General features: G+C 38.7%; 1 protein-coding gene across 3 annotated transcripts in view; it reads left to right on the top strand.

Annotated features, from left to right (window-relative positions):
- The window catches only part of LOC127422203 (pleckstrin homology-like domain family B member 1), a 122,412-nt gene that overhangs the window by 82,102 nt on the left and 15,902 nt on the right, over window positions 1-24,408 (top strand). For all 3 annotated transcript variants that reach the window (XM_051665535.1, XM_051665534.1, XM_051665536.1), the window contains 6 exons: window positions 2,891-2,980; window positions 17,783-17,899; window positions 18,087-18,189; window positions 19,532-19,817; window positions 23,160-23,250; window positions 23,397-23,543. In XM_051665535.1, the coding sequence (XP_051521495.1) occupies window positions 2,891-2,980; window positions 17,783-17,899; window positions 18,087-18,189; window positions 19,532-19,817; window positions 23,160-23,250; window positions 23,397-23,543 (834 nt within the window). The remainder of the gene's footprint in view (window positions 1-2,890; window positions 2,981-17,782; window positions 17,900-18,086; window positions 18,190-19,531; window positions 19,818-23,159; window positions 23,251-23,396; window positions 23,544-24,408) is intronic.

Raw genomic sequence — 24,408 nt, 5'->3', positions numbered from 1 at the left:
TCTCATCACTAAACCGAACTATTCCTTGCCGAAGCTGGTGCAGTTAAGGTTTCTTTTTCCACTGTTGTGCGGTGAAATCAGGAGAATGTACGGCACAGATTTGTCTGTTGGCGATGGCATGAGAGGTTAACATTGAAGCGAGTGCGCTATGGAGGATGATCGCAAATTCCAGTTCCCTATCTGTCACTTACTTGACGTTGTGTCGATGTAGTGACACTAGGGGTCACTCTTGGGAGCCCGAGACACCTCTGGTCTTTGATAAAAGGCCAATGAAAATTGGCAAGTGGTATTTGCATGCCACTCCCCCGGACATACGGGTATAAAAGGAGCTGGTATGTTACCACTCATTCAGATTTTCTCTTCGGAGCCGAACGGTCATGCTCATTGAGCTGAATTTCTACTGTTCATTCACCTCTGCTGGATCTGACGGCGCATTTCAGCGGTTTCTCCCTCCTCTGCACTGGTACACTGCAGATAACGCCCCTGGGCACTTCGGCAGAAAAAAGAGAGTATATTTTCTATATATTTGAGTTTATTTCTCTAAAAGAGTATATTTCTCTGAAAGAGCGGCACACACGGAACGTCTTTTTAAAGATGCGTCTTTTTAAAGATGCTTTTCCGATTGTGTGTTATTCCTGGTTGCGGTCATTATCTCTCAACTTCGGATGGTCATGATCGCTGTCTTTCATGTCTGGGCGCGACCCACACGGAGGCAGCGTTCGTGGATGGTTCATGTTCTCACTGCGAGAACATGACCATGGCAACGTTGCGGTCGCGGCTTGCTTTCGTAAGAAAGCAAGCCACCCCAGCAGCTCGCCGCCTCGGTCCTTCTACCTACGGGTATGAGGCCAGCGCGGCTAGCACTGGGGGCGATTTGGGGACTCCAATGGGATCGCAAGCACATGTTAGTTTGGACAGACAACACAGCAACGGTAGCATATGTCAACCGCCAAGGCGGTCTGCGCTCTCGTTGTATGTCACAACTCGCCCGCCATCTCCTCCTCTGGAGCCAGCAGCACTTCAAGTCGCTGCGAGCCACTCACATCACGGGCAACCTCAACACTACAGCGGACGTGCTGTCACAAAAGGTTACCCTCAGGGAAGAGTGGAGACTCCACCCTCAGGTGGTCCAGCTGATTTGGAGTCGATTCGGACAGGCACAGGTGCACCTGTTCTCCTCCCAAGAATCCTCCCACTGCCCACTCTGTTACGCCCTGACCGAGGCCCCCCTCGGCATAGACGTGCTGGCACACAGCTGGCCCCTTGGCCTGCGCAAATATGCGTTTCCCCCAGTGAGCCTACTTGCACAGACTCTGTGCAAGTTCAAGGAGGACGAGGAGCAGGTCGTCCTGGTAGCACCCTACTGGCCAACCCAGACATGGTTCTCGGACCTCACGATCCTCGCGACAGCCCCCCCGGCGAATTCACACACCATTGCACTTGTGTATATGGCTGTGTGACAATAAATGTGATTTGATTTGATTTGAATGGTTTATAATCGTGCCGTGCCGAACCCTGCTCAAGTGGAAATGCTACTGTATCCATTCCTTACCATCCTTACCATGAACCGTTCGGCCCGATGGTGGAAAAGTGGCTCTTATTTAAAAAAAATCTTGTCTGCCTCTTTCTTCTACGCTAGCTTTTATACTAGTTACACCACATTGAGAACTTGGCAGTGTGATACTGCAGAAATTGTTGACTTTTGTATGAAAAATGGCTTGCTATGCCCCTCATTTGTAAGTCGCTTTGAATAACAGTGTCTGTTAAATGACTAAATGTAAATGAAATGTTGTGAGTAGAATTACTTTCTTAATCCACGGATTTAGCATCTTGCTTTGATACAGCCCAAGTCTTCATTGGTAGTTCAAAAGCATCATTTGAGAACGGAGGCTTGGGCTGCTTTTAAAGGGGCCATGTCATAAGGAATACAATTTTTCTTGATATTTTGACATATAATAGGTCATTGTACTTTTAAAAACATGCTGTAAATTTCAGAACTCAAAACTTAATCTCCAGTCCGAAAAGATAATTTATTGTTTCTAATCTGCAAAAATGACCAGTTTTTAAATTGGCTACATTGTGACATCACAGTGCAGTGTCATTTGAATAGCCCCACCTCCACAACATATTTAATCATTGCGGTGAAATGATAGAGCGGCTGAGGTACTTCAACTCTGAATGTTGTACTATTGTTACTGTAGGACGCGTTTAACCAACGAAAAGATTAAGATGTCTGTCAAGGTCCCCAGATGTTCCTGGTTGTGGAAAAACTGCATCTCTAGCCTTCTGAAGGATCCCAGTGTTAGGAATGAGTGGCTTATTTAAATGTTCCTGAACGCGTCAAACATACAGTCAAAACATCAAACAAATCGGAAAGGTCTTGAGTAGAATACAACAAGCATATTGTTTCACTCACAGACCAAATAGGTAGAGAGTAAAAGCTGTGAAAGCACAGAGTTTATAAGTTGTAAAAAGTGGCTTTTTGTCACATTTTTGCTTATAACTTCATGAAACATAAGATGAACAATAATAATAAATGCTCCCGTTTAAAACCAGCCCAAAAACAATGTGATATGATACGTAGATCTGAAAATAATATTGGAGAAAATGCAACTCTACCTCAGATATTTTTTCTATCACTCTGGAGCAGGGTCTCTGGTTACAAAGCGGAACAGTCACAGCTGTTAGTTGAATTTATTAGTTACAATCACACGTAGTTACATTTTTGGAGAGGTGTGCTACAGGCTACGCAGTAACCACCGTACCTACGCAGAGCCTATGGCTTAGGTTCGATGCAGAAGTATAAACTGGCCTATCTCACTGGCTATGTTATTGCTTTGGCATAAGTTCATCTTTATGGTACCTGACTGATTTTGTATCTCTGTTTCAGGAAAAGGAGAGGTTGGCCAATCTGGAGAGGAGATACCAGAGCTTAACAGGTGGAAAGACTTTTCCAAAGAGCTCCATCACTATAAAGGAGGTAAGCTAAATTGTAATCACGTCCTTAATTGAATACGTTTTATATTATTTTACGATAAATAACTGCTAAATATCTGTTCCTCTGCTTAGAATAAGGATAAATGCTGTGTTTGCTAACATAGCACACCGTGTGGCTTCAATATGTTCTTGAGGTATTTCCATTTAGCCTAAACATTAAAATGAACTAATTTACTCTTAAATGATTGATATGCCTGGACCTCCATTATGTTTGTTTGTGCTCCCTAAGACATATTATCACTTGATTTGTTCAATCCAACTCCAACTCTGGAGTGGGGTTTTCTCGGACTAAGAAGGTTAATCCTAAGAGCTAGCTTTTTAGCCAGATGTTCCTGGCAGCATATGCTTATCGCGTGCCATCCCATAATAATTGGGTTAGCACAACAGGAAAAGAAATATTTTAGTCTCAGGATATTGTTTGACTTATAAACCTCCGCCCAGGATGTGCTTCACATCAGTGAGTCTGACCTATTCAATGATGACCACTCCCAGTCCTCCCCTTATCATGCTTCCTTATTCCACTTACATCCCACCATGCCTCAGGAGGTAACTGTACTAACCATTGATGCATGCAGCCTGACGCATCTAAAACTGCCAATGACTTTGCCTCAAAAGCCTCAAAAATCAGATTTGTGTTACATTATGTGAATGTGTCATACTTCCTGAGAATTTAGGGTTTAGGGTTAGTGTGGTGAGTCATAGTGATTAAAGATCAGAGCTCGCAACCAAAAGGTTGCTGGTTCGATCCCCACAAGGAACAATCAATGTACCATCATCGTGGTGCAAGGCACTTAAAGGGATAGTTCACCCAAAAATGAAAATGCTATCATTGACCATTGCTGTCTTTTTTCCATACAATGAAAATAAAGGTGACGGGATCATTCTGTCTTGTGTATGGAAGAAAATCAGCCAAACAGGTTTGGAACAACATGAAAGTTAGTAAATTATGACAGAATTCTCATTTTTGCTGAACTATCCCTTTAACCCAGATTCCAGTGTGATTCTCCCTTTAATATGTTGCTTTGGAAAAAGCTGTCTGCTAAATGACTACATACTTGTTAAGTTGTGTCTGTTGTGACCAGTGCATTTAGAAATAATTTTAACTGTGTTCTAATTCTTGCAAAAAAATAAAATAAAATAAAGAATTACATGGAGGCATTTTGTTGTTAGTTGAGCTGGGCAAACCATGCCTGTACGTACGAATTAGAATGAAAGATCTTTCAGGCTTGCACGTGAGTGAACTGACAGCTGAACTTTTGTCTTGCGTGAATGGGTTGACTCAGGAGTACTTGAAGCTGTCGGATGTTTATAAGATGTATGGGAGTGATTGCCATGACATCCAGCTCGCCAGCGCTTCCTCACTCTGCCTCTCGCTTGCCCTTGACCCGGGTGTAACTGCCCCTCGTGAGGTATCATAGCTGCTTATTTCTTTCAAACTCTTCTCCTTTCCTCATTCCTTTATTGCTGCTTGCTTTTGTGCTATAGTTGTAGTTATCTTATGCATTAGAGTCACTATGCATTATAGTCATACCAGTCAATATATACAGTAGATGCAGTACAGGATGATGTTAATGTATAGGGAAATTACTAAATTAGCAGCTGAATAGCTTTGTTGGATGAAGATATGTTGAAGTTAATACAGGGCTCAACTATATCTTTATTTCTGCTGGCCCAGCTTTCCCACCAAGATTTTCACTGGTTGCACCACAAAATTTATAAATTTTATTTTTAGCAACGTATTTTTATAAGAAAAATGTCTATATATATATATATATATATATATATATATATATATATATATATATATATACAGGTGCATCTCAATAAATTAGAATGTCGTGGAAAAGTTCATTTATTTCAGTAATTCAACTCAAATTGTGAAACTCGTGTATTAAATAAATTCAATGCACACAGACTGAAGTAGTTTAAGTCTTTGGTTCTTTTAATTGTGATGATTTTGGCTCACATTTAACAAAAACCCACCAATTCACTATCTCAAAAAATTAGAATACATCATAAGACCAATAAAAAAAACATTTTTAGTGAATTGTTGGCCTTCTGGAAAGTATGTTCATTTACTGTATATGTACTCAATACTTGGTAGGGGCTCCTTTTGCTTTAATTACTGCCTCAATTCGGCGTGGCATGGAGGTGATCAGTTTGTGGCACTGCTGAGGTGGTATGGAAGCCCAGGTTTCTTTGACAGTGGCCTTCAGCTCATCTGCATTTTTTGGTCTCTTGTTTCTCATTTTCCTCTTGACAATACCCCATAGATTCCTCTATGGGGTTCAGGTCTGGTGAGTTTGCTGGCCAGTCAAGCACACCAACACCATGGTCATTTAACCAACTTTTGGTGCTTTTGGCAGTGTGGGCAGGTGCCAAATCCTGCTGGAAAATGAAATCAGCATCTTTAAAAAGCTGGTCAGCAGAAGGAAGCCTGAAGTGCTCCAAAATTTCTTGGTAAACGGGTGCAGTGACTTTGGTTTTCAAAAAACACAATGGACCAACACCAGCAGATGACATTGCACCTCAAATCATCACAGACTGTGGAAACTTAACACTGGACTTCAAGCAACTTGGGCTATGAGCTTCTCCACCCTTCCTCCAGACTCTAGGACCTTGGTTTCCAAATGAAATACAAAACTTGCTCTCATCTGAAAAGAGGACTTTGGAACACTGGGCAACAGTCCAGTTCTTCTCCTTAGCCCAGGTAAGACGCCTCTGACGTTGTCTGTGGTTCAGGAGTGGCTTAACAAGAGGAATACAACAACTGTAGCCAAATTCCTTGACATGTCTGTGTGTGGTGGCTCTTGATGCCTTGACCCCAGCCTCAGTCCATTCCTTGTGAAGTTCACCCAAATTCTTGAATCGATTTTGCTTGACAATCATAAGGTTGAGGTTCTCTTGGTTGGTTGTGCATCTTTTTCTTCCACATTTTTTCCTTCCACTCAACTTTCTGTTAACATGCTTGGATACAGCACTCTGTGAACAGCCAGCTTCTTTGGCAATGAATGTTTGAGGCTTACCCTCCTTGTGAAGGGTGTCAATGATTGTCTTCTGGACAACTGTCAGATCAGCAGTCTTCCCCATGATTGTGTAGCCTAGTGAACCAAACTGAGAGACCATTTTGAAGGCTCAGGAAACCTTTGCAGGTGTTTTGAGTTGATTAGCTGATTGGCATGTCACCATATTCAAATTTTTTGAGATAGTGAATTGGTGGGTTTTTGTTAAATGTGAGCCAAAATCATCACAATTAAAAGAACCAAAGACTTAAACTACTTCAGTCTGTGTGCATTGAATTTATTTAATACACGAGTTTCACAATTTGAGTTGAATTACTGAAATAAATGAACTTTTCCACGACATTCTAATTTATTGAGATGCACCTGTATATTTGTATTTTTAAATAAACATTGTTTTCTTTCCTTTAAAAAATATTACAAATTTACACAAAAAAATAAATAAAAAAAAATACATTCTATAACTAAATATAAAAATAGCTGGAACAATATTAATAAATGTAATATTAGCTGGAAATTTTACAGCTATAATGTAACTATTGTGAGAGTATTGCAAGTCACACATTAAAATTGTAATTAAACCTCATCTGTGTTAGCTAGCTAAATAACATTATCATAGTGACATATTTACATAAGCAGAATTCACAAACACTGACCACGTTTACATGCACTTAAGAAAAGAGTTTATTCCAGGGTTTTTGTAGTAAGCAGCATCCTGATTTCTGATGGCGGTTTAACACACCCATTATTGTTCCTCAGAGACCTATACTTGGAAAATGTGGCTTATGTGGTCATGTAATCACATAAGTGCCATTCTTACAGGTTTTTTAAAAGTGCGCATGTGCGTGAACAGACCGAATAACAAACGTCATAGGATGGAGCCCAACAACAAGTCAATAAAGTGGAAAGAAAACAACATTTCTGGGAGTACAGTGGGAGAAGCACATACACTATAAACTATACCCATTTATACACACTAATGTAAAATATCGATGGTCCCTCACATTCGCGAATATACACTCATACATTAGGGTTCTGCTGCAGGTCGCGAAAGAAAGTTAAGGAAACAAACACAGCAATAACTCGGGAATATCTGGAAATAAAGCGAAGCAACGGGGAATAAAAGTAGTGAAATCTTCCTCAGATACCATGTTTGTTATTTACACAAGCATTGCCTGGAAATTACGTTGCTGTGGAGAAAGCTGCTTACAGACCGAGCCGCATGTATTAGGGAGTACGCCGCTTATACAGTGCATGTGAACAGTAACACTACTTTCTCACAATCAGCCTCTTTCTCGCAATAAGCCGCTTTCTGGTGTCCATGTAAACGTAGTCAGTAATGTTTTAAAACATCCAAATCTCACTCACATTGGCCATCCTTATTGTTGAGCCCTGTACTAAATTTGAAACCTCTGTGTATTGAAAATGTAAAGAAGATACCTTTCTTTACAGATGCTCAACCCTCCATAACCGTTTGTCTTCTCTTTCCTGCTCTGCTATTTCCCATTCTTTCCTTCCTGTCTGTGATTGCGTGTCACTCTGGCTGTAAAGGAGTATGTGACTGTGGGTCAGTTAAACCAGATCTATGGGATGCCGAAGGTGGAGTCTTCCCCTACCTCTCCTGCCCAATTACTACAGTCTTCTCTTGCAGACTCTGCCTTCTCCTGCCTCTCCTCCCCTCATGGCTCCTCCCACTCTCTTTCCTTTGAGGTGTGTCTCTTCTCCATGTTTTCCTCCACCTGTTCTTCCATAATGATGACCCCTTGTATGCCATTCTCATTCTCTATCATTAGCTGCGTTTACACTCTCGGGCCACTGCGAGCCAGGGCTATCAACTGGTCAGCTGGGGCCAATAGACTCGGTAGGACTTAGAGCAGCCCTGGTGCCCACATCACACACCCTGCCCATTTCACAAGCAAGAGAGAAGCTCAAGCTGAGGTATCAGACTCTGGAGACTAGCTAGCCCTCAAAATGAACATGGTGGAGACAGAAGCTGCCGTTTGTTTGCTTATTTTGGTCTTTGCTTGGTGGAAAGTGAGATCTGACTCACCGAAACTCCGCCTTTGACATTGACCCTGCCTCAATCCCTAGTTGGCCTTCTTTGGCCCAAGGGTAATGGGCAGGCCATCGGCACTGAGGAGGCAAGATGAAGCCCCAGTTGTGACAGTGGGAATGCAACTGGTCCTGGAACTCACTAGCATGCTCTCATTTGGCCCGATAGTGGAAACGCAGCTTTTGTATGGCAGATCTCATTTTAAACCTGTTTGCACTGTGACGACATCAGCTTTCCACTCAGTTTGAACGTAGTTTGCATATATCTAGACATTTAATAAACTTTAGTCAGAAAATGCCAAATTTATTTAGATGGAAATGATGGTATGAGGGATAGAAGTACTGTGCATCTGGTTGTCGATGATTGTCAAACATTGATCATTTCAGATGGACAAAGAAACGCCAACAAATGTGTTGTAAAAATAAGCTGTTGCCTAGAACATTAAATGGACAGTTTACCTAAAAATTTAAATTCTCATTTACTTTCTCATCATTCTTATCATTTACTCACCCTTGTGTTGTTCCAAAGGAACACAAATGGAAAAGTTTAGTGGAATGGTGCTATTTTAAATACAAAGACAGTGAATTTTAAAAAATGCACATAAAAAGTAACAATGTATTCACTCAACATGTTCCTCTCTAACAGAGCACTCATATCTCATTCACATGTCTGCACATTCAAACTTGGCACTTCAAGATTTTCTGCAAATAACGACATATATAATTTATATACGTAATCTAATTTAAAACATTAGTAGAGGAAAAGCTTGATTAGGTTCAGGGGGTTTCCATGCCATGAATATCTCTTCTGAGAGATTGATTCCCAAAAAGCATTTTTGGGAATTAACAAATCTTTCTATTGCTCATTAACTCTCTCTTTTCTTTCTCTCTCCTGCATCTCTCCTCCTCTCTGGCATTCCACTGCTCCTCCTCCTCTTTCCTGCTCGTGCTCTCTGTGCTGTGTGTTCGAAGCGTCAGTGGGAGTGGGGCAGGCCTCAGGCGGCCGCTCTAGATTTAGAGCGCTGGTATCAGGAGGTCATGTCAGCTGGAGATGCAAACCAGCTCTGCCCTCCTCCCCTTCCGGCTAAAGCTTTCTCAGCATGCAAGCCTATGCAGGTAACAGCCAGAGACCCGGCTTTCTCTCTCACCTTCTTGTACCCCTCCACACTTTCACATGTTCATCTTCATAGTCCTCTTTTATCTTGTTGCATCTAAACAAGGTTGTTTTTGTTGGTGTTTTGATGCCAGTACCAATTAATGTGTTTGTTTTGACTAGTCTCAAAGTTTTCTTTCCAACAGTCTGTCACTGAACTATTTCTCTGGAGAAAGAGCTGTAAAGGGCCTTTTGTTAAATGAAATACTGGCCATGCATGTACCAAGTGTTTCTTGTTAATGAATATACAAGGTGTTAAACTGTTAATATTTAAGACAAAAGGTGCTTTCATTTTCACAAATAAAGCTATGAATGCTGTTTAACCTTGGACTTTAAACTATGCAAACACAGTTTAAAGGAATAGTTGAATATTGTAATTTTCAAAAAGGACAGATTTTTTTTTTTTTTTTTTTTTTTTTTTTCGTCATAATTTACTCACCTCATATCACTGCAAACCCATATGATTTATTTTCTTTCATGGAACACAAAATATATATTTTATAGAATTTCTGAGCTGCTCTTTTCCATTGAAATGAAATGGAAAGAAATTGAAATTAAAAGATTTTCAAGCTCCCAACAGGACAAAAAAGTAGAGGTCGACCAATCTTTTTTTTTTTTTAATAGCTGATTCCGATATCCAGTGAGCAGGGTGGCCAATAGACGATATAATACCGATATATCTAACAATTTAATATAATAGTAAATTGCATGTACAAAAATTGTGTAATATCAGGGTTTACATATGATACATTCCTGATATTAAATAGGCTATTTTGAACAATCATCTAATCTAAAGCATTGCCATCACAACTGCATTATGTTCCACATATTTGTCCAGCAACTTTTAACGACCAACTGAACTTGATCTAAAATAAATTTTAGCGTCATAATGCAATTTACATTTTCTGAAGCTCAGCAAATGTGATCCGAGGTAAAGAGGGTTAGATTTAAAATATTTAAAAGTTTTAAAATGTTCAAAAGCTAGTTTTATGAAAGTGAACTCAGCATTGGACAAATAGTTCTGATAGTTTATAGTCTTGAAAAAAGTAGAAAATTCTGAGAATGTCATTCAGCTGACTTTTTTCATCTACAGAACAGGGTAAGGTTAATTTAAGTTTGTGTAAAGAAAAGGCAATTATATAGGCCTAACAATATTAGTTTTTCATTTGGTAATTTATTTTTGTAATTTAATGCTTTATTTGTTTGTTAATTTATTTTATTTAATACAGGGAATTTTGGGCATGCTGAGTGACTCCAGCCAGTTCTCCTAAGCAAACAAATTGGCCCAGTTGCTAGAGAGGGTAGAGTCACGTGGGGTAACCTCCTTGTGGTCGTGATTAGTGGTTCTCGCTCTCAATGGGGTGTGTGGTAAGTTGTGTGTGGATCGCGGAGAGTAGCATGAGCCTCCACATGCTGTGAGTCTCCGCGGTGTCATGCACAGCGAACCACGTGATAAGATGCACGGGTTGACTGTCTCAGAAGCGGAGGCAACTGAGACTTGTCCTCCCCCACTCCAGATTGAGGTGAGTAACCGCGCCACCACATGGACCTACTAAGTAGTGGGAATTGGGCATTCCAAATTGGGGAGAAAAAGGGGATCAAATTAAAAAAATAAAATAAATAAACAATAATTTTATAGAATTGAGTGTTCCAAAAAAGCACACTGATGCTTTTCTCCTAGTATTGTGTATTTATTGTTAATTTAAAACATCTTTGTGCACAGAAATTATGTTTTTTGTATTGTGGGCTAATTCCATGACTGCCGTCTATTATTTTGAATGGTGTGGAAAAGCAACTTTAATAAATAAACGGATGGCTACAGCGATTAAATTAATCACAAAGAGTGGCCATTCTTTTGTTCTCCTTGCACTTGTCGTTGACAGGTGCATGATACAAGATATTTGTGTTGGCACTCCTGGAAGTGTCATAAGGCAGATGTGTTTGCAGCATTGGATCTGTGCAGGTATGCTGTTAAGACCAATCCATAACAGTGCGAGTAATGCTTCACATACAATAAATTGGCTTTCAAGGATGTATTCCTTGTCGTCATGATTAACACAGGCTAACAATTGGGTTAAATTGTGTCATGTGACACTACAGTTATGCGTTAATGCCAATTTTCTTGACAAAAAGTGTTTCCAAACCAGTTTTTCGCGACATTTGAAGTGTCGACATAGAGTTTATGTGCTAGAGTTAAATGGAAAAATATTATGTCAACACTTGTGAAATTTTTGCAAAATGTTGGTTTCCATCAGCTATATTGGTAAACTTTTTGATGCGTTACACCTTTTGTTGCAAAAAAACCCTTGGATGGAAACGTTACTGAGTGCAGCAAGTCGCCTGGCAAGCCAACAGGCATGGTGGATATGAAGGATCAGCTTCTGTAAAAGAGGAAATCTCTGCTCTACTCATGTTAGAGTTAAAGACTGTCCTTGCTGACGAATTTGAGTTAAAAACGAGCTACAATCCGTTAAGATGGAGGTTGTTAACAGTATAGCGCTACTTCGCTTTGACCTGAACACGATGAAACGGACAGTGACAGATGTCTCAGCCTGACCGTATGTTCAGACGAGGTAATCAACATACAGTGTACTGTACGCAGGCTGGAGGCAGAGGTGGCTGGACTACGGGATAAATGCCTTGACATGGAGGGTCGAATGAGGAGGTCAAATATCATAATGTACCGGAGTGGGCTGGTTCAAGCTCTCCAGTCTCGAAGTTGCTCAGAGAAGCGTTCTGCATGGACAAAGACGTGATTGTTGACAGAACGCATCATGGTCTTCAACCAAAGAAACCCAATGGAAAACCCTGTGTTATTGTCGTGAAGTTACATTATTATCAGTACTGTGTCGAAATTCTCCATAAGGCCAGGCAGGTGGGTGGCACTTTGAAATATGGACAAACTACAATCTCTGTTTTTCCTGACTATCCCCTAAGTGTAGCCCGCACCAGATCCACATTCAACGAGGTGAAGAGATCGCCAAGGCATCTGCTACGGTGTTTTCCATCCTGCCAAGTTCCATATTACCTATAATGGTACTGAAAAAGACTTTCAGGACCCGGTGGAAGCGATGAACTATGTAAAGTCAAACATTATCCAAAATGACGGTACCCCATTCTAATGACGGTTAGTCGAACTGATGCTAGACAGGTAACGAATGGACTTTTGTATTATGGGTCTATTCCATTCTTAGGTGAGTGAATAACAATAAGATCTAGACCCATTTATAGATTGAAACCTAACGTGGACTCTCTCTCATTATAGTTTTATTATTTGCACAGTATATGTAATACTTTCGTTTTTCGTATGTATACCTGTTAAATCATTAGGTCAGTGTTATAAAAGAGTGCAGTTTTAAATTGGTTGTATGGTTACAGTAGAGCAGCCTGTCCTCCACTACAAGCACATATGTGTGGATGCTCATGTAAGGAGTTTGGGGGTCACCATGTTCTGATAGGTGACAAGGGGTGGGATGAAACTGCACTACAGTTTTCTTTAAGTTTTCTTTTTTTGGTTTATTTTATGAGTCTATTGAATGTATCTTAACACACAACCAGGAATATGGTTAAGAGACAAGTTTTGAATGGTTCTGCAAGTTGCCAGGTCAGTTTTGTCAGCTGGAAAGTAAAATCTCTAAATCATCCTGTTAGATGCAAAAATGTTCTCTCCCATTTCAACTAATTTAATGTAGGTATTGCTTTCCTTCAGGAAACCCATCTATGTACATTGGATCATTTCAGATTAAGAGGAGGGTGGGAAGGCAAATTATACCATTCCAATTTTCATAGCAAATCCAGAGGGATGGTAATCCTTATTAATAAGAACATCCCATTCATAATGTCAAAAGTTGAAACAGATTCATGAGGCAGGTATATTATAGTAGTTGGGAAGCTATATGATACACCAGTCATTCTGGCTAATGTGTATGCGCCTAACTGGGACGACCATGCATTTTTTTTTTTTACAAATTTTTCTCTCGTATACCAGATCTGAACACACATTACCTTGTTTTGGCAGGAGATTAATTGTACACTTGCACACTTAGATCGCAGCTCAACCAAATCTATTCTGTTATGTAATGCGGCTCGTACAATTGATTTATTTCTCACTACATATGGGATACTGGATTTTTGCCATTTCCGAAACCCTACATCCAGATGTTATTCTTTTTTTAAATTTTTTTTTTTAAATGTTCATAGGACTTATTCTCGCATAGATTACTTCTTTATTGGCAAAAACTTTATTCCACTAGTTAGCCAATGTGAATATCATGTGATAGTGATCTCAGATCATGCTCCCTTATCAATGTTATTACAAATACCAGTCTCACAAGCTAGTTATAGACCGTGGTGTTTAAACACTCTCTTGCTTGCAGATGAGTTTTCAGATGATTTTGTTAATTTTATTTCATTTGAAATAGCCATGTTTTTGCAGCACAATATGTCTCCAGGAATGTCCTCATCAACTGTATGGGAAGCCATGAAAGCATATCTGAGGGGACAGATTATATCATACTGTGCCAAAAAGAAAAAAGCTCAAGTTGCATGCCTTGAGAATTTACTAGTGATATAATACATTTAGATGCAGTACTGACTAGAGCTCCATCACCTGATTTATAAAAAACAAAACAACTGATGCTTTAAACTGAATTTAACCTTTTACAAACTAAGCAGGCTGAAAATCGAGTTAACAAAACACTTCACCGGATATACAAACATGGTGAAAATATTGGCTGGATTCTTGCACACCAATTACGACATAAATCCGCTGCATGCCCAGAACCTGACGGATTCCCAAGTGATTTTTTACAAAACTTGACAATGAGCTAGCTCCACTTTACTCTCCGTCTACAAAGAATCATTTACGTCTGGCTCATTACCTCCAAGTGACAGACAGTTTTATCTCTTATGCTCAGAAAAGATAAAAATCCTTCAGAATGTGGTTCGTTTCATCTCATTTCTCTCCTCAGTGTTGATAGCAAGTTGCTTGCTTATATGCTTGCTCTGAGGTTAGAAACGGCCCTTCCTTCTCTGGTATCGGATGATCAGACGGGATTCATTAAAAACAGGCAGTTATTTTTTAACATATGTCGGCTTTTTAATATTCTTTATAGTCGCACTTCATCCGATTCTCCAGAGATATTATCATCTTTAGATGCTGAAAAAGCTTTCGATCAGGTGGAGTAGGATTACCTTTTTTATACCCTGAAACAATTTGTCTTTGGTCAAAAATGTGTGTGTTGGATTGAGGTCCTGTACTCTTCACCTGTGGAGGCAGTCGCACTCAAATAGTAATCTGTCCTCCTTTTTTCCTCTGCAACTTGGTACTAGGCAAAGCTGCCCCTTGTCACCCCTTCTCTTTGCCTTGATAATAGAACCACTAGCAATAGCACTGCACAGTGAGATTGCTATTAAGGGCATATGGAAAGTTTCACTTTATGCTGACGATATTCTTGTATACCTGACTGATCCTTTAACAAGCTTACCAAGATTCCTTGACCTGCTGGATTCTTTAGTAGAATATCAGGATATAAAATTAATGTACAGAAAGTGAGCTTATGCCTATAAATTTAACAACCAAATTAGCAGTACTCCAATCTTGGATTTTGGATTTATTAGAGTTTGGATTACCAATAAATTTAAAGACCTCTACAATGCCAATTTTCTGCCACTCATAACCAGTTTAAAGGAAGATTTGGAACGCTGGGATCTATTGCCTTTATCATTGGGGGGAGAATAAATGTTATTAAAATGAATGTTATGCCTAGGTTTTTGTTTTATTTCAACGCATCCCAATTTTCTTAACTAAAACATTCTTTTTACAGATAGACAAACTTGTATCCAGCTTAATTTGGAATAAAAAAAATCCTAGGATAGGAAAGAAATACTACAGCGGCACCATCTCCATGGTGGGCTAGCTTTACCCAATTTTCAATATTATTATTGGGGCGCTAATATAAGGAACGTGTTGTATTGGGTGCATTGCTTCAATGATGAAATAACCCTAAGTGGCTGAAACTTGAAAATGCATCCTGTAGTCAAACCTCTTTACATGCGTTAGTCCTCTCTCTGAGCCCATCTCAAGGTATTCTGTAAATCCAGTTGTGAGACACTCTTTAAAAATTTGGATAGTTTAGATGAGCTTTCTCCATTAATGATTTATCAAAATATGCCCCTATAGTCGGAAATAACATGTTAATACCTTCTATTGCGGATGGTGCTTTTAAAATTTGGATTGAAAATGGGCTTAGTGCATATAAAGACCTTTATGTGGATGGTAAATTTGCATCTTTTAAATTTCTAATAACAAATTTTAATATCCCTCAATCACATTTTTTTTTTTTTTTTTTTTTAGATATCTACATCTTCTGAGTTTGTTAATCTTATTTTGCCTGCTTGCCATCATTACCACCTGACTCTCTCTTAGATAATTTATTAAAAATTCGACCCTGTTTTAAGGAGACAATTGGTATAGTGTACTCTCTTGTTAGTTCAGATAACCTGAAACCTCTGACCTCATTAAGACAACAGGGAGGAGAAACTTAACATTCAACTATCAGACGAGCTGTGGCAGGACATACTCAACAGAATACACTCATCTTCAGTGTGTCTGAGACATACAATTATTCAGTTCAAAATTGTTCATCGTCTGTATTGGTCTAAAGTAAAGTTGTCTAGAATTAAACCAGATGTAGAACAGAACCAGGCACTCTCTCGCATATGTTCTGGTCGTGTTCAAAATTATATGTTTTCTGGCAATCAATTTTTTCCTTTTTCTCAGAGGTTTTGGAATTGTGTGTTGAGCCTTCTCCCATTGTAGTGGTGTTCGGGGTTGTTCCTCAAGAAGTACACATAAGTAGCCCAGGTAAATAAATGACAGCTTTTGCAACTGCTGGCTAGATGTCTTGTTCTAATTAAATGGAAGGATAAATCCCCCACCTAACTTTAAACACTGGATCAATGGTCAAATTGCATCACCTGGCATTGGAACAAATTCGCTGCTCTACACAAGATAAGAGTACTCTTAAATTTCACACTATCTGGCAACCTGTACTTTAATTTATGGAAAGGATGGACTCTGATTCTTTGAATCTGTGAATTTTAGTGTTGCCCTCCTGTTTTTGTTTTGTTTGTGGTGTTTATTATTATTATTATTATTATTATTATTATTATTATTATTATTTTGTAGCTTATAATTTTTACGTGTTAAGTACACTTGTGTATTTGTATGTATATATCATGGGTGCAGTACTGGGGTTTGTCGAAGTGGGTTGTTTTTTCTGTATGTTTGTGTTATCTAAAAAGGCATGCATAAAAATATACTTTGAACAAAATGAGATATCCACATATTTGCAGATAATATATGATAGAATTTGTATTGCACACCGGCCTATTATTGTGGTGACACGGTGACACAGCTATTATTGTGGTAACAACAAAACGAACTGTAATTGGTCATTTACATCTCAGATGGCTCATTCACGTGAAAGCAGGTGATTCTTGGCACCGTTGCGGCTTGAGAAACTAATCGGCTGAAAGGGAACATTTATTGGCTAGTGCCGATAATTACAAAATTCAGATTATAGGCTGATTATTGGCTTCTGCGATATATCGGTCGACCGCAACAAAACAGCACCATAAAAGCACCAATAAAGTAGTCCATATGACTCATTTGCTGTATTTCAAGTCTTCTGAAGTTATATGATAACTTTGTGTGAGGAACAGACCAAAATTTAAGTTGATATTCATGCTGAATTATAACAGAATTGTCATTTTGTGGGGCAATATTCCTTGAAATTTTACAGTTAGCATTTATATTGATGTAAGCCATTAAGCTCAAGTTCACATTAGTAACATAAATTAAAGGGATAGTTCACCCAAAAATACAAAAAATATTCTCATTATTTACTCACCCTCATGCCATCCCAGATGTTTATGACTTTCTATCTTCTGCTGAACACAAACAAAGATTTTTAGAAGAATATTTCAGCTCTGTAGGTCCATACAATGCAAGTAAATTGTGACCAGACTTTTCTAGCTCCAAGGCTCACATTAAGGCAGCATAAAAGTAATCCATATGACTCCAGTGGTTAAATCTAAATCTTCAGAGGCGATATGATAGGTGTGGGTGAGAAACAGCTCAATATTCTTTACAATAAATCTCCACTTTCACTTTCATATTCTGAAATATCGATCTGTTTCTCACCCAAAGTGATTGCATATGTACATTAAACCACTGGAGTTGTATGGATTACTTTTATGTTGCCATATGTGATTTTTGGAGCTTCAAAGGTCTGATTACCATTCACTTGCATTGTATGGACCTACAAAGCTGAGAAATTCTTCTAAAAATCTTCATTTGTGTTCAGCAGAAGAAAGTCATACACATTTGGGATGACATGAAAGTGAGTAAACTGTCTTTTGATGAGAGAATTTTAATTTTTGGGTGAACTGTCCTTTAAAGAGCAGTACCAAATATAAAATAATCCCAGGTTCTTTAAAGAGCAACTTAATTTTATTCACGGTTTGGTGTGTTAATGTTCACATATCTGACCTGCAGGTGTACCGCTCCCGTCTAGACAGTGATACAAGCCAATCTTCATTGAGACCTAAAGTCACCGCTGGCCTGTCCCCCACATACACCACAGCTACACTCGGACGCAACACTTCTGCCAGGGTAAACACTGCATCCACTATCTGTTATGTTCCTGCCAGGGTAAATACTCTGTTACACCCCTGTCAGGATAAATAGTGCATTCATTCCACAGTTATCAGGATCTTTTGCATAAGTTAATTGAGTAATTTGGTCCCCTCCCTACTGTTAAATATGCTAGTGAAAATAATTGGTTGTTTTGTTTACCCAGAGTCCTCTGATGGTAGCCAACAGCACGGGGAGTCTCCCACGCAACCTGACAGCCACCCTGCAGGACATTGAGACCAAAAGGCAGCTGGCCCTTCAACAGAAAGGTAATGTGAAACACAGCACATTGACAGTTTGGAAAAGGCGACTGAGCTCTGTCCAGCTCTATTTAGTTGTCTTTTAGTGCTACTAGTCAACATAAAAAACTGATGTGACTACACCATCAAATTTCAGTGACACTGATGACATCATAAGTCTTCCTCCTGTGGTCCTTTCATTGTCATCTTGTGTTGCATTTTGTTTTGTGTCCCTTTGTACATCTTCCTCTATTGTTCCATGTCCTCAAACAGAATTCTTGCCCTCTGTGTTTGAGTTCTCCTCCAGCACGGACAGTCCCACAGGTATAACTTCATCATCCTCACCCCTCTCAGTTCTAATGCAACACTGGAGCTGACATGCCATGTTCAAGCTTTTCTATCTTCACTGAGAGGCATTCTTAAAACATTTGTTGAATGGGAGAAATGTGGATCATGATTACAATAACAGGGTTCCCACATTCATTGAAAACCTGGAAATATCAGGGAATTTTAAAATTGTGTTTTCCAGGCCTGGAAAATTCTAGGTCATGGAAATGAATAAAATCTTAGAAGTCATAAATATACTGTATGAATATACATTTTTCTAGTCATGGAAAAGTCATGGAAATTAAATGGTCAAAAAGGGTGGGAACCCTGGAATAATCATATCAGTGATCTTTTAGTTTCATATGGTTAATACACTTTAGCTACACTACCAGTAAAAAGTTTGGACACATTTGATGTCATAAAATTTTGTAAACATATTCTGCCTATGTAAGTATATCTTGCAAAAAAAAAATGTGGGAAAAGGATCTGCTGGACTGTATAGTGAAGGAAAAGCAGCCAACAATTGCCCAACATACATGGAAACTCCTTCAATACTGTTTAAAAAGGTGCAATCTAAGGGTAGCTGCTTTGAAGAACCTAAAACATAATTCCCATTCTTCCATTTGTTATTTCATAGTTCTTATGTATATTATCATAAGTTGTGTAAAATAGTAGTAATAAATAATAGTAGTTTTGTATATTAACTGGGATCTTGAATCAGGGGTATTGCTTGGGCTGTTTATTCAGCGCACATATGCATATTTTTATGTTTGTGTGAGGTATGAAAGAGCAAATTGTGAGTATATTGCGCCATCCTAAATGGATGTGCAGTCATTTTGGTTTCATGTACTGGAGCTCTATGAGGGTGGCATGTACTTGATGGTGGTAGTTCCTAATCCAGAAAGTCTTTTTGACTATTGTGAGAATGCGAATACAGTGTCATAGAGGGATACAGTTGAAATTGATAGTTAGCTTTTGGGACACTTTTTTATTCTCTGCATGTCTCATTTGTGTATTTGTCTGCCATGTGTTTTGTTTACATCAGGCCAGCAAGTTATCGAGGAGCAGCGGAGGCGTTTGGCCGAGCTGAAGCAGAAAGCTGCAGTGGAGGCGCAGTGCCAGTGGGAGGCGCTCCATGGCTCCCAGACGCAGCTCAACCATCCCTTCTCCTCCAATGCCGCCCCGGCTGTGCACCACTCCATTCTCCATCACACAGCACCCTCTGCTGGAGAACCAGCATATGACACCCTCAGTCTGGAGAGCTCGGACAGTATGGACACTAGCATCTCAACGGGAAACAACTCGGCCTGCTCCCCTGACAACATGTCCAGGTTCGACATTTCCATGTGCTTGTGTGAATCACTTTTCTCTGATCATTTAGCCAACAACTCTACTCCACATGCCCGTTTCAAGCAAAATGATCAACCATCTGTTTATTCACACTTACTGTGCCGTTTATTGCTTTATCACACCCACCTTCCTGTGAAAATAAAAAGAACGCATAAATGACATTTAGGCTTGAGGCTATAGCTTTGGTTGTTTCTGGATTAAACGGGTTGTCTTCAACGCTTCCACTGAACAGCGACAGGCAGTGCACAAATATGACTAATTAGGCTTGCAAAAATGTCAACATTTGAAAAGGTGTCTTCCATAAACACATGCCTGAGGTTTCACTGTTTGCTTATCCGCCCTTCCTTTACTAAGTTTACTTCCATATTTTTTATATTTCTGCACTGCATTCCATTATACTTACAATGGGGACCACATCGAAAATGTGGGATTCAAAATCTAATTTAAACCTGGAAATAAACAAGGGATTTTGAAAAATATAAAGCAAAGAATCATAATTACTTAAAATAAATGAGAAATATTTTAATTCTGCACTTTCTAGGTTTCTAGGTCACTAATTAAATTAGCAATATTTGTGACTTTAACATTGTTAATATTTTAATGAAAGGTTAGTTTTATTTTCTTCCATTGAAGCACACTCAAATCATGCTGAATAATAGGATCATCAGGTTTTGCATAAAACTTTTGAAATCCATTCCATCTTGAGTGCATGCTGTCAATTAAGCAAAAGAAGGACATTCCAAATTCTAAGAAATTCTTGAACATTTTTCACTCAAATTGTTTTGCTGATCTATATATATATATATATATATATATATATATATATATATATATATATATATATATATAATATATATATATATATATACATTAATCAGCCACAACATTAAAACCACCTGCCTAATATTGTGTAGGTCCCCCTCGTGCCGCCAAAACAGCACCAACCCGCATCTCAGAATAGCATTCTGAGATGATATTCTTCTCACCACAATTGTACAAAGGTGGCCACACCAAATATTGATTTAGCTTTTTTAAGTTTACTGGATTTGTATGATGTTAATTGATAAATGAAAACTATTTATGGCATTATTTTTGAAGACATCCTCACTATGCAACATTTTTCAAAAGTGCCTCAAATGTACTGTGCAGAAGTTTGAGGCACAGTTATGTATATATATATATATATAGTACTGTGCAGAAGTTTGAGGCACTTTTGAAAAATGTTGCATAGTGAGGATGTCTTCAAAAAATGCCATATATAGTTTTCATTTATCAGTTAACATCATACAAATCCAGTAAACATTAAAAAGCTAAATCAATATTTAGTGTGGCCACCTTTGCCTTTAAAACAGCACCAATTCTCCTAGGTACACCTGGACACAGTTTTTCTTGGTTGTTAGCAGATAGGATGTTCCAAGCTTCTGGGAGAATTCACCACAGTTCTTCTATCTATTTAGGCTGCCTCAATTGCTTCTGTCTCTTTATGTAATCTCAGACTGACACGATGTTCAGTGGGGGGCTCTGTGGGGGCCATGCCATCTGTTGCAGAGCGCCCTGTTCTATTCTAATCTTTTCTATTTGCAAAAGTAATGTTTGGGAGTCTAAAATGTATTTTTGCTATTGACACACTAAAGCTGAAGATATAAATAACCATCTTAAGACAAACGTTTTTGTGAAACATCTTAAGTGCCTACAACTTTTGCACAGTACTGTGTGTGTGTGTGTGTGTGTGTGTGTGTGTGTGTGTGTGTGTGTGTGTGTGTGTATATATATATGTGTGTGTGTGTAAAATAAATTTTTTTAATTCAAAGTTGTATATGTTAACATTAGTTAATGCACTATGAACTAACAATTAACTATTTTATTTTTATTTACTAGCATTAACAAAGATTAATAAATGCTGTAAAATATATTGTTCATTTTTAGTTCATGTTCCCTAATGCATTAAATTTAACGAATGGAACCTTATTGTAAAGTGTTTCCACATATATATATATATATATATATATATATATATATATATAATATAATATAATTTGTAATAAAAAATGATATTAAATTTAAAAAAATGCTAAATAGAAGCATTTTTTTCTTGTGGTCTCAAACCCCACTGTATGAACAAATGGTAATGAAGTACTGTACTCCACATCTACGACTTCATCAGACTCTGACCTTTACAAAATACTGATGAGTCAAAAGGAAAATATTTGTATGATTTTAACTGTGTAAAATTGGCAAAGCCTGAAATTAATTAGGTGTAAACACTGCAACTTGATACTGACATGTTGTCTTAAGTTACAAGTTTTGGTGTATCATGGGAGTAGTGTGTGAAAATGTTGTAAACAAAAGCCTGTGAAGTGCAGTGTGAGAATAATTGGTGAAGCTAGTGTATCTGGACACGGGCACAACAACTTTGTAAGACAGCCTTCAGCTGTTTCTCTCTCAGGAGAAAATGTGTTTACTCGAACAGTTTGTTTATGCTTTCTTTTCTATTTTTATTAAGCAATAACTACAGCAATGTCTGCGATTCTTCTCTAAAATAATGCATTAAGCGTTTTGCTTTTACTATGTTTATATTTGACTTATGCTTCATTTCTACGTCTCACTGCAAAGTTTCATGCTTGTATTTTCACACATGATGAAATATTTTGCAAAAAACTAGTCTCAGCACAACTGGTCTCCAGTACATTTAAATTCTTAATACAGGTCTAAATGGGATCCAAAATATTTTGTGATCTAATCTCTCAAAAATGTAATAAACCCTAATCAGACTATTTTATAAGAATGAAAATAACACTGATCAGAACTAAAATAACAATAGGCATACCGCTCGAAGTGTCACATTTGTGGTGAGATTAAAATGAGTATAGTATAAATATTTGGAAGCTACTGTTTGCTAACTTTTCTAGGTTTGTTTGTTTTGTTTGTATATATTATAAACATGCAGTAACACACTGACATAGTACGTGATGTATTTAGTCACAAAATTAGAGACCCTCCTTTTGACAGTCCAATCGCAGGTGCTCACAGTAGAACCATTTGACATGCATGTACATTTCTAAAACGAATGTTAATACTAGGTTTAAATGGCCTAAAGGAATGTATTATGCTTTTGCATTTACAATATTTATTGTCCTTATGTGCATGTCTCACTGCAAATTTTCATGCTTATATATGCTGTCCAGCTGTATTTTCTCACATGACAAGATATTTCGTAATCCACAAGTGTCAGTGATATTGGTCTTCAGTACATCATTGACCAAACAGATGACTCTGTATAGATAACGGAGACTTGATTTGATTTGTGTTAATGTGTTTGACAGTGCTAGTGGTATGGATGCTCTGAAGATTGAGGAGATGGAGAAAATGCTGAAGGAGGCCCACTTGGAGAAGGCTCGACTCATAGAGTCCAGAGTAAGTCAACGTTCTCACATGATCAGAATACCAATACACCAGTACCGGAATAAAATCAATACAACTTGTAAATGCAAAGTATCTTCATCTATCATGAATCCCAGCTGTGTCCAATCACCACTCCCCTTGCTGCCCCTGTTTGTCAGGAGCGAGAAACTCATACCCGTAAACTGATGCTGGACGAAGAGAGAAGGAGAAGGGAGGAGGCTGAGAAGAGACTGCAAGAGGAGACAACACATAGGCAGCAGCTCATAGAGAAGGAGGTGAAGATGAGGGCCAAAAACTTCTCTCAGGTGAGGAGTCGGAGCTCTCTGCTGTACTGGAACTCCATTCTTTTTTTATTGCCCTTCTTGATAAAATGTGCTATTTTCACATAATTTTCCTGCTCTGTCAAAGCTGCAGCGTATAATTTCTGTACTGCTAGAGTCATCAAACAGAATTGGAAAAATAATATTTGTTTTCCTCAACACTTCCCCTGTCTACCATTGGTCAAAAACAGAAACTACTTCCTCAAACTCACAAAATTGGTTGATACAATCCTGCTATGTAAGGTTGGTGAGGATGCAAACACGTGCCACAGAACCACAGTGTTTAAAAGTTTGGGGAAACAACATAAAACTGTCAGCACATATTAAAGGGACAGTTCACCCAAAATGTCATGGTTACTTGTGTAACCTCCGTTCCCTGATGGAGGGAATGAGATGTTGTGTCGATGTAGTGACACTAGGGGTCACTCTTGGGAGCCCGAGACACCTCTGGTCTTTGATAAAAGGCCAATGAAAATTGGCGAGTGGTATTTGCATGCCACTCCCCTGGACATACGGGTATAAAAGGAGCTGGTATGCAACCACTCATTCAGGTTTTATGCTGAGGAGCTGATATAAGGTCCGTCCATTTCAGCGGGTAGTTCAACGTTGTGGCAGGAGGGACAGAACGTCTCGTTCCCTCCATCTGGCAACGGAGGTTACACAAGTAACCATGACATTCCCTATCTGTCACTCACTTGACATTGTGTCGATGTAGTGACACTAGGGGTCCCTATACGAAACACCACAATTGGCTGAACTGTGTTAGTGAACTGGCGGTGTGTGGTGGGCAGACTACTGTGTGCCTCATAGCCAGCACACCAGGTCGACACGTAACCTCCCCCAACATAGT

Source organism: Myxocyprinus asiaticus, chromosome 31 (genome assembly GCF_019703515.2).
Source record: "Myxocyprinus asiaticus isolate MX2 ecotype Aquarium Trade chromosome 31, UBuf_Myxa_2, whole genome shotgun sequence".
Classification (NCBI taxonomy): domain Eukaryota; kingdom Metazoa; phylum Chordata; class Actinopteri; order Cypriniformes; family Catostomidae; genus Myxocyprinus; species Myxocyprinus asiaticus.
Note: the sequence above shows the minus strand (reverse complement) of the source record. Positions and strands in the feature narration are given on the sequence as shown.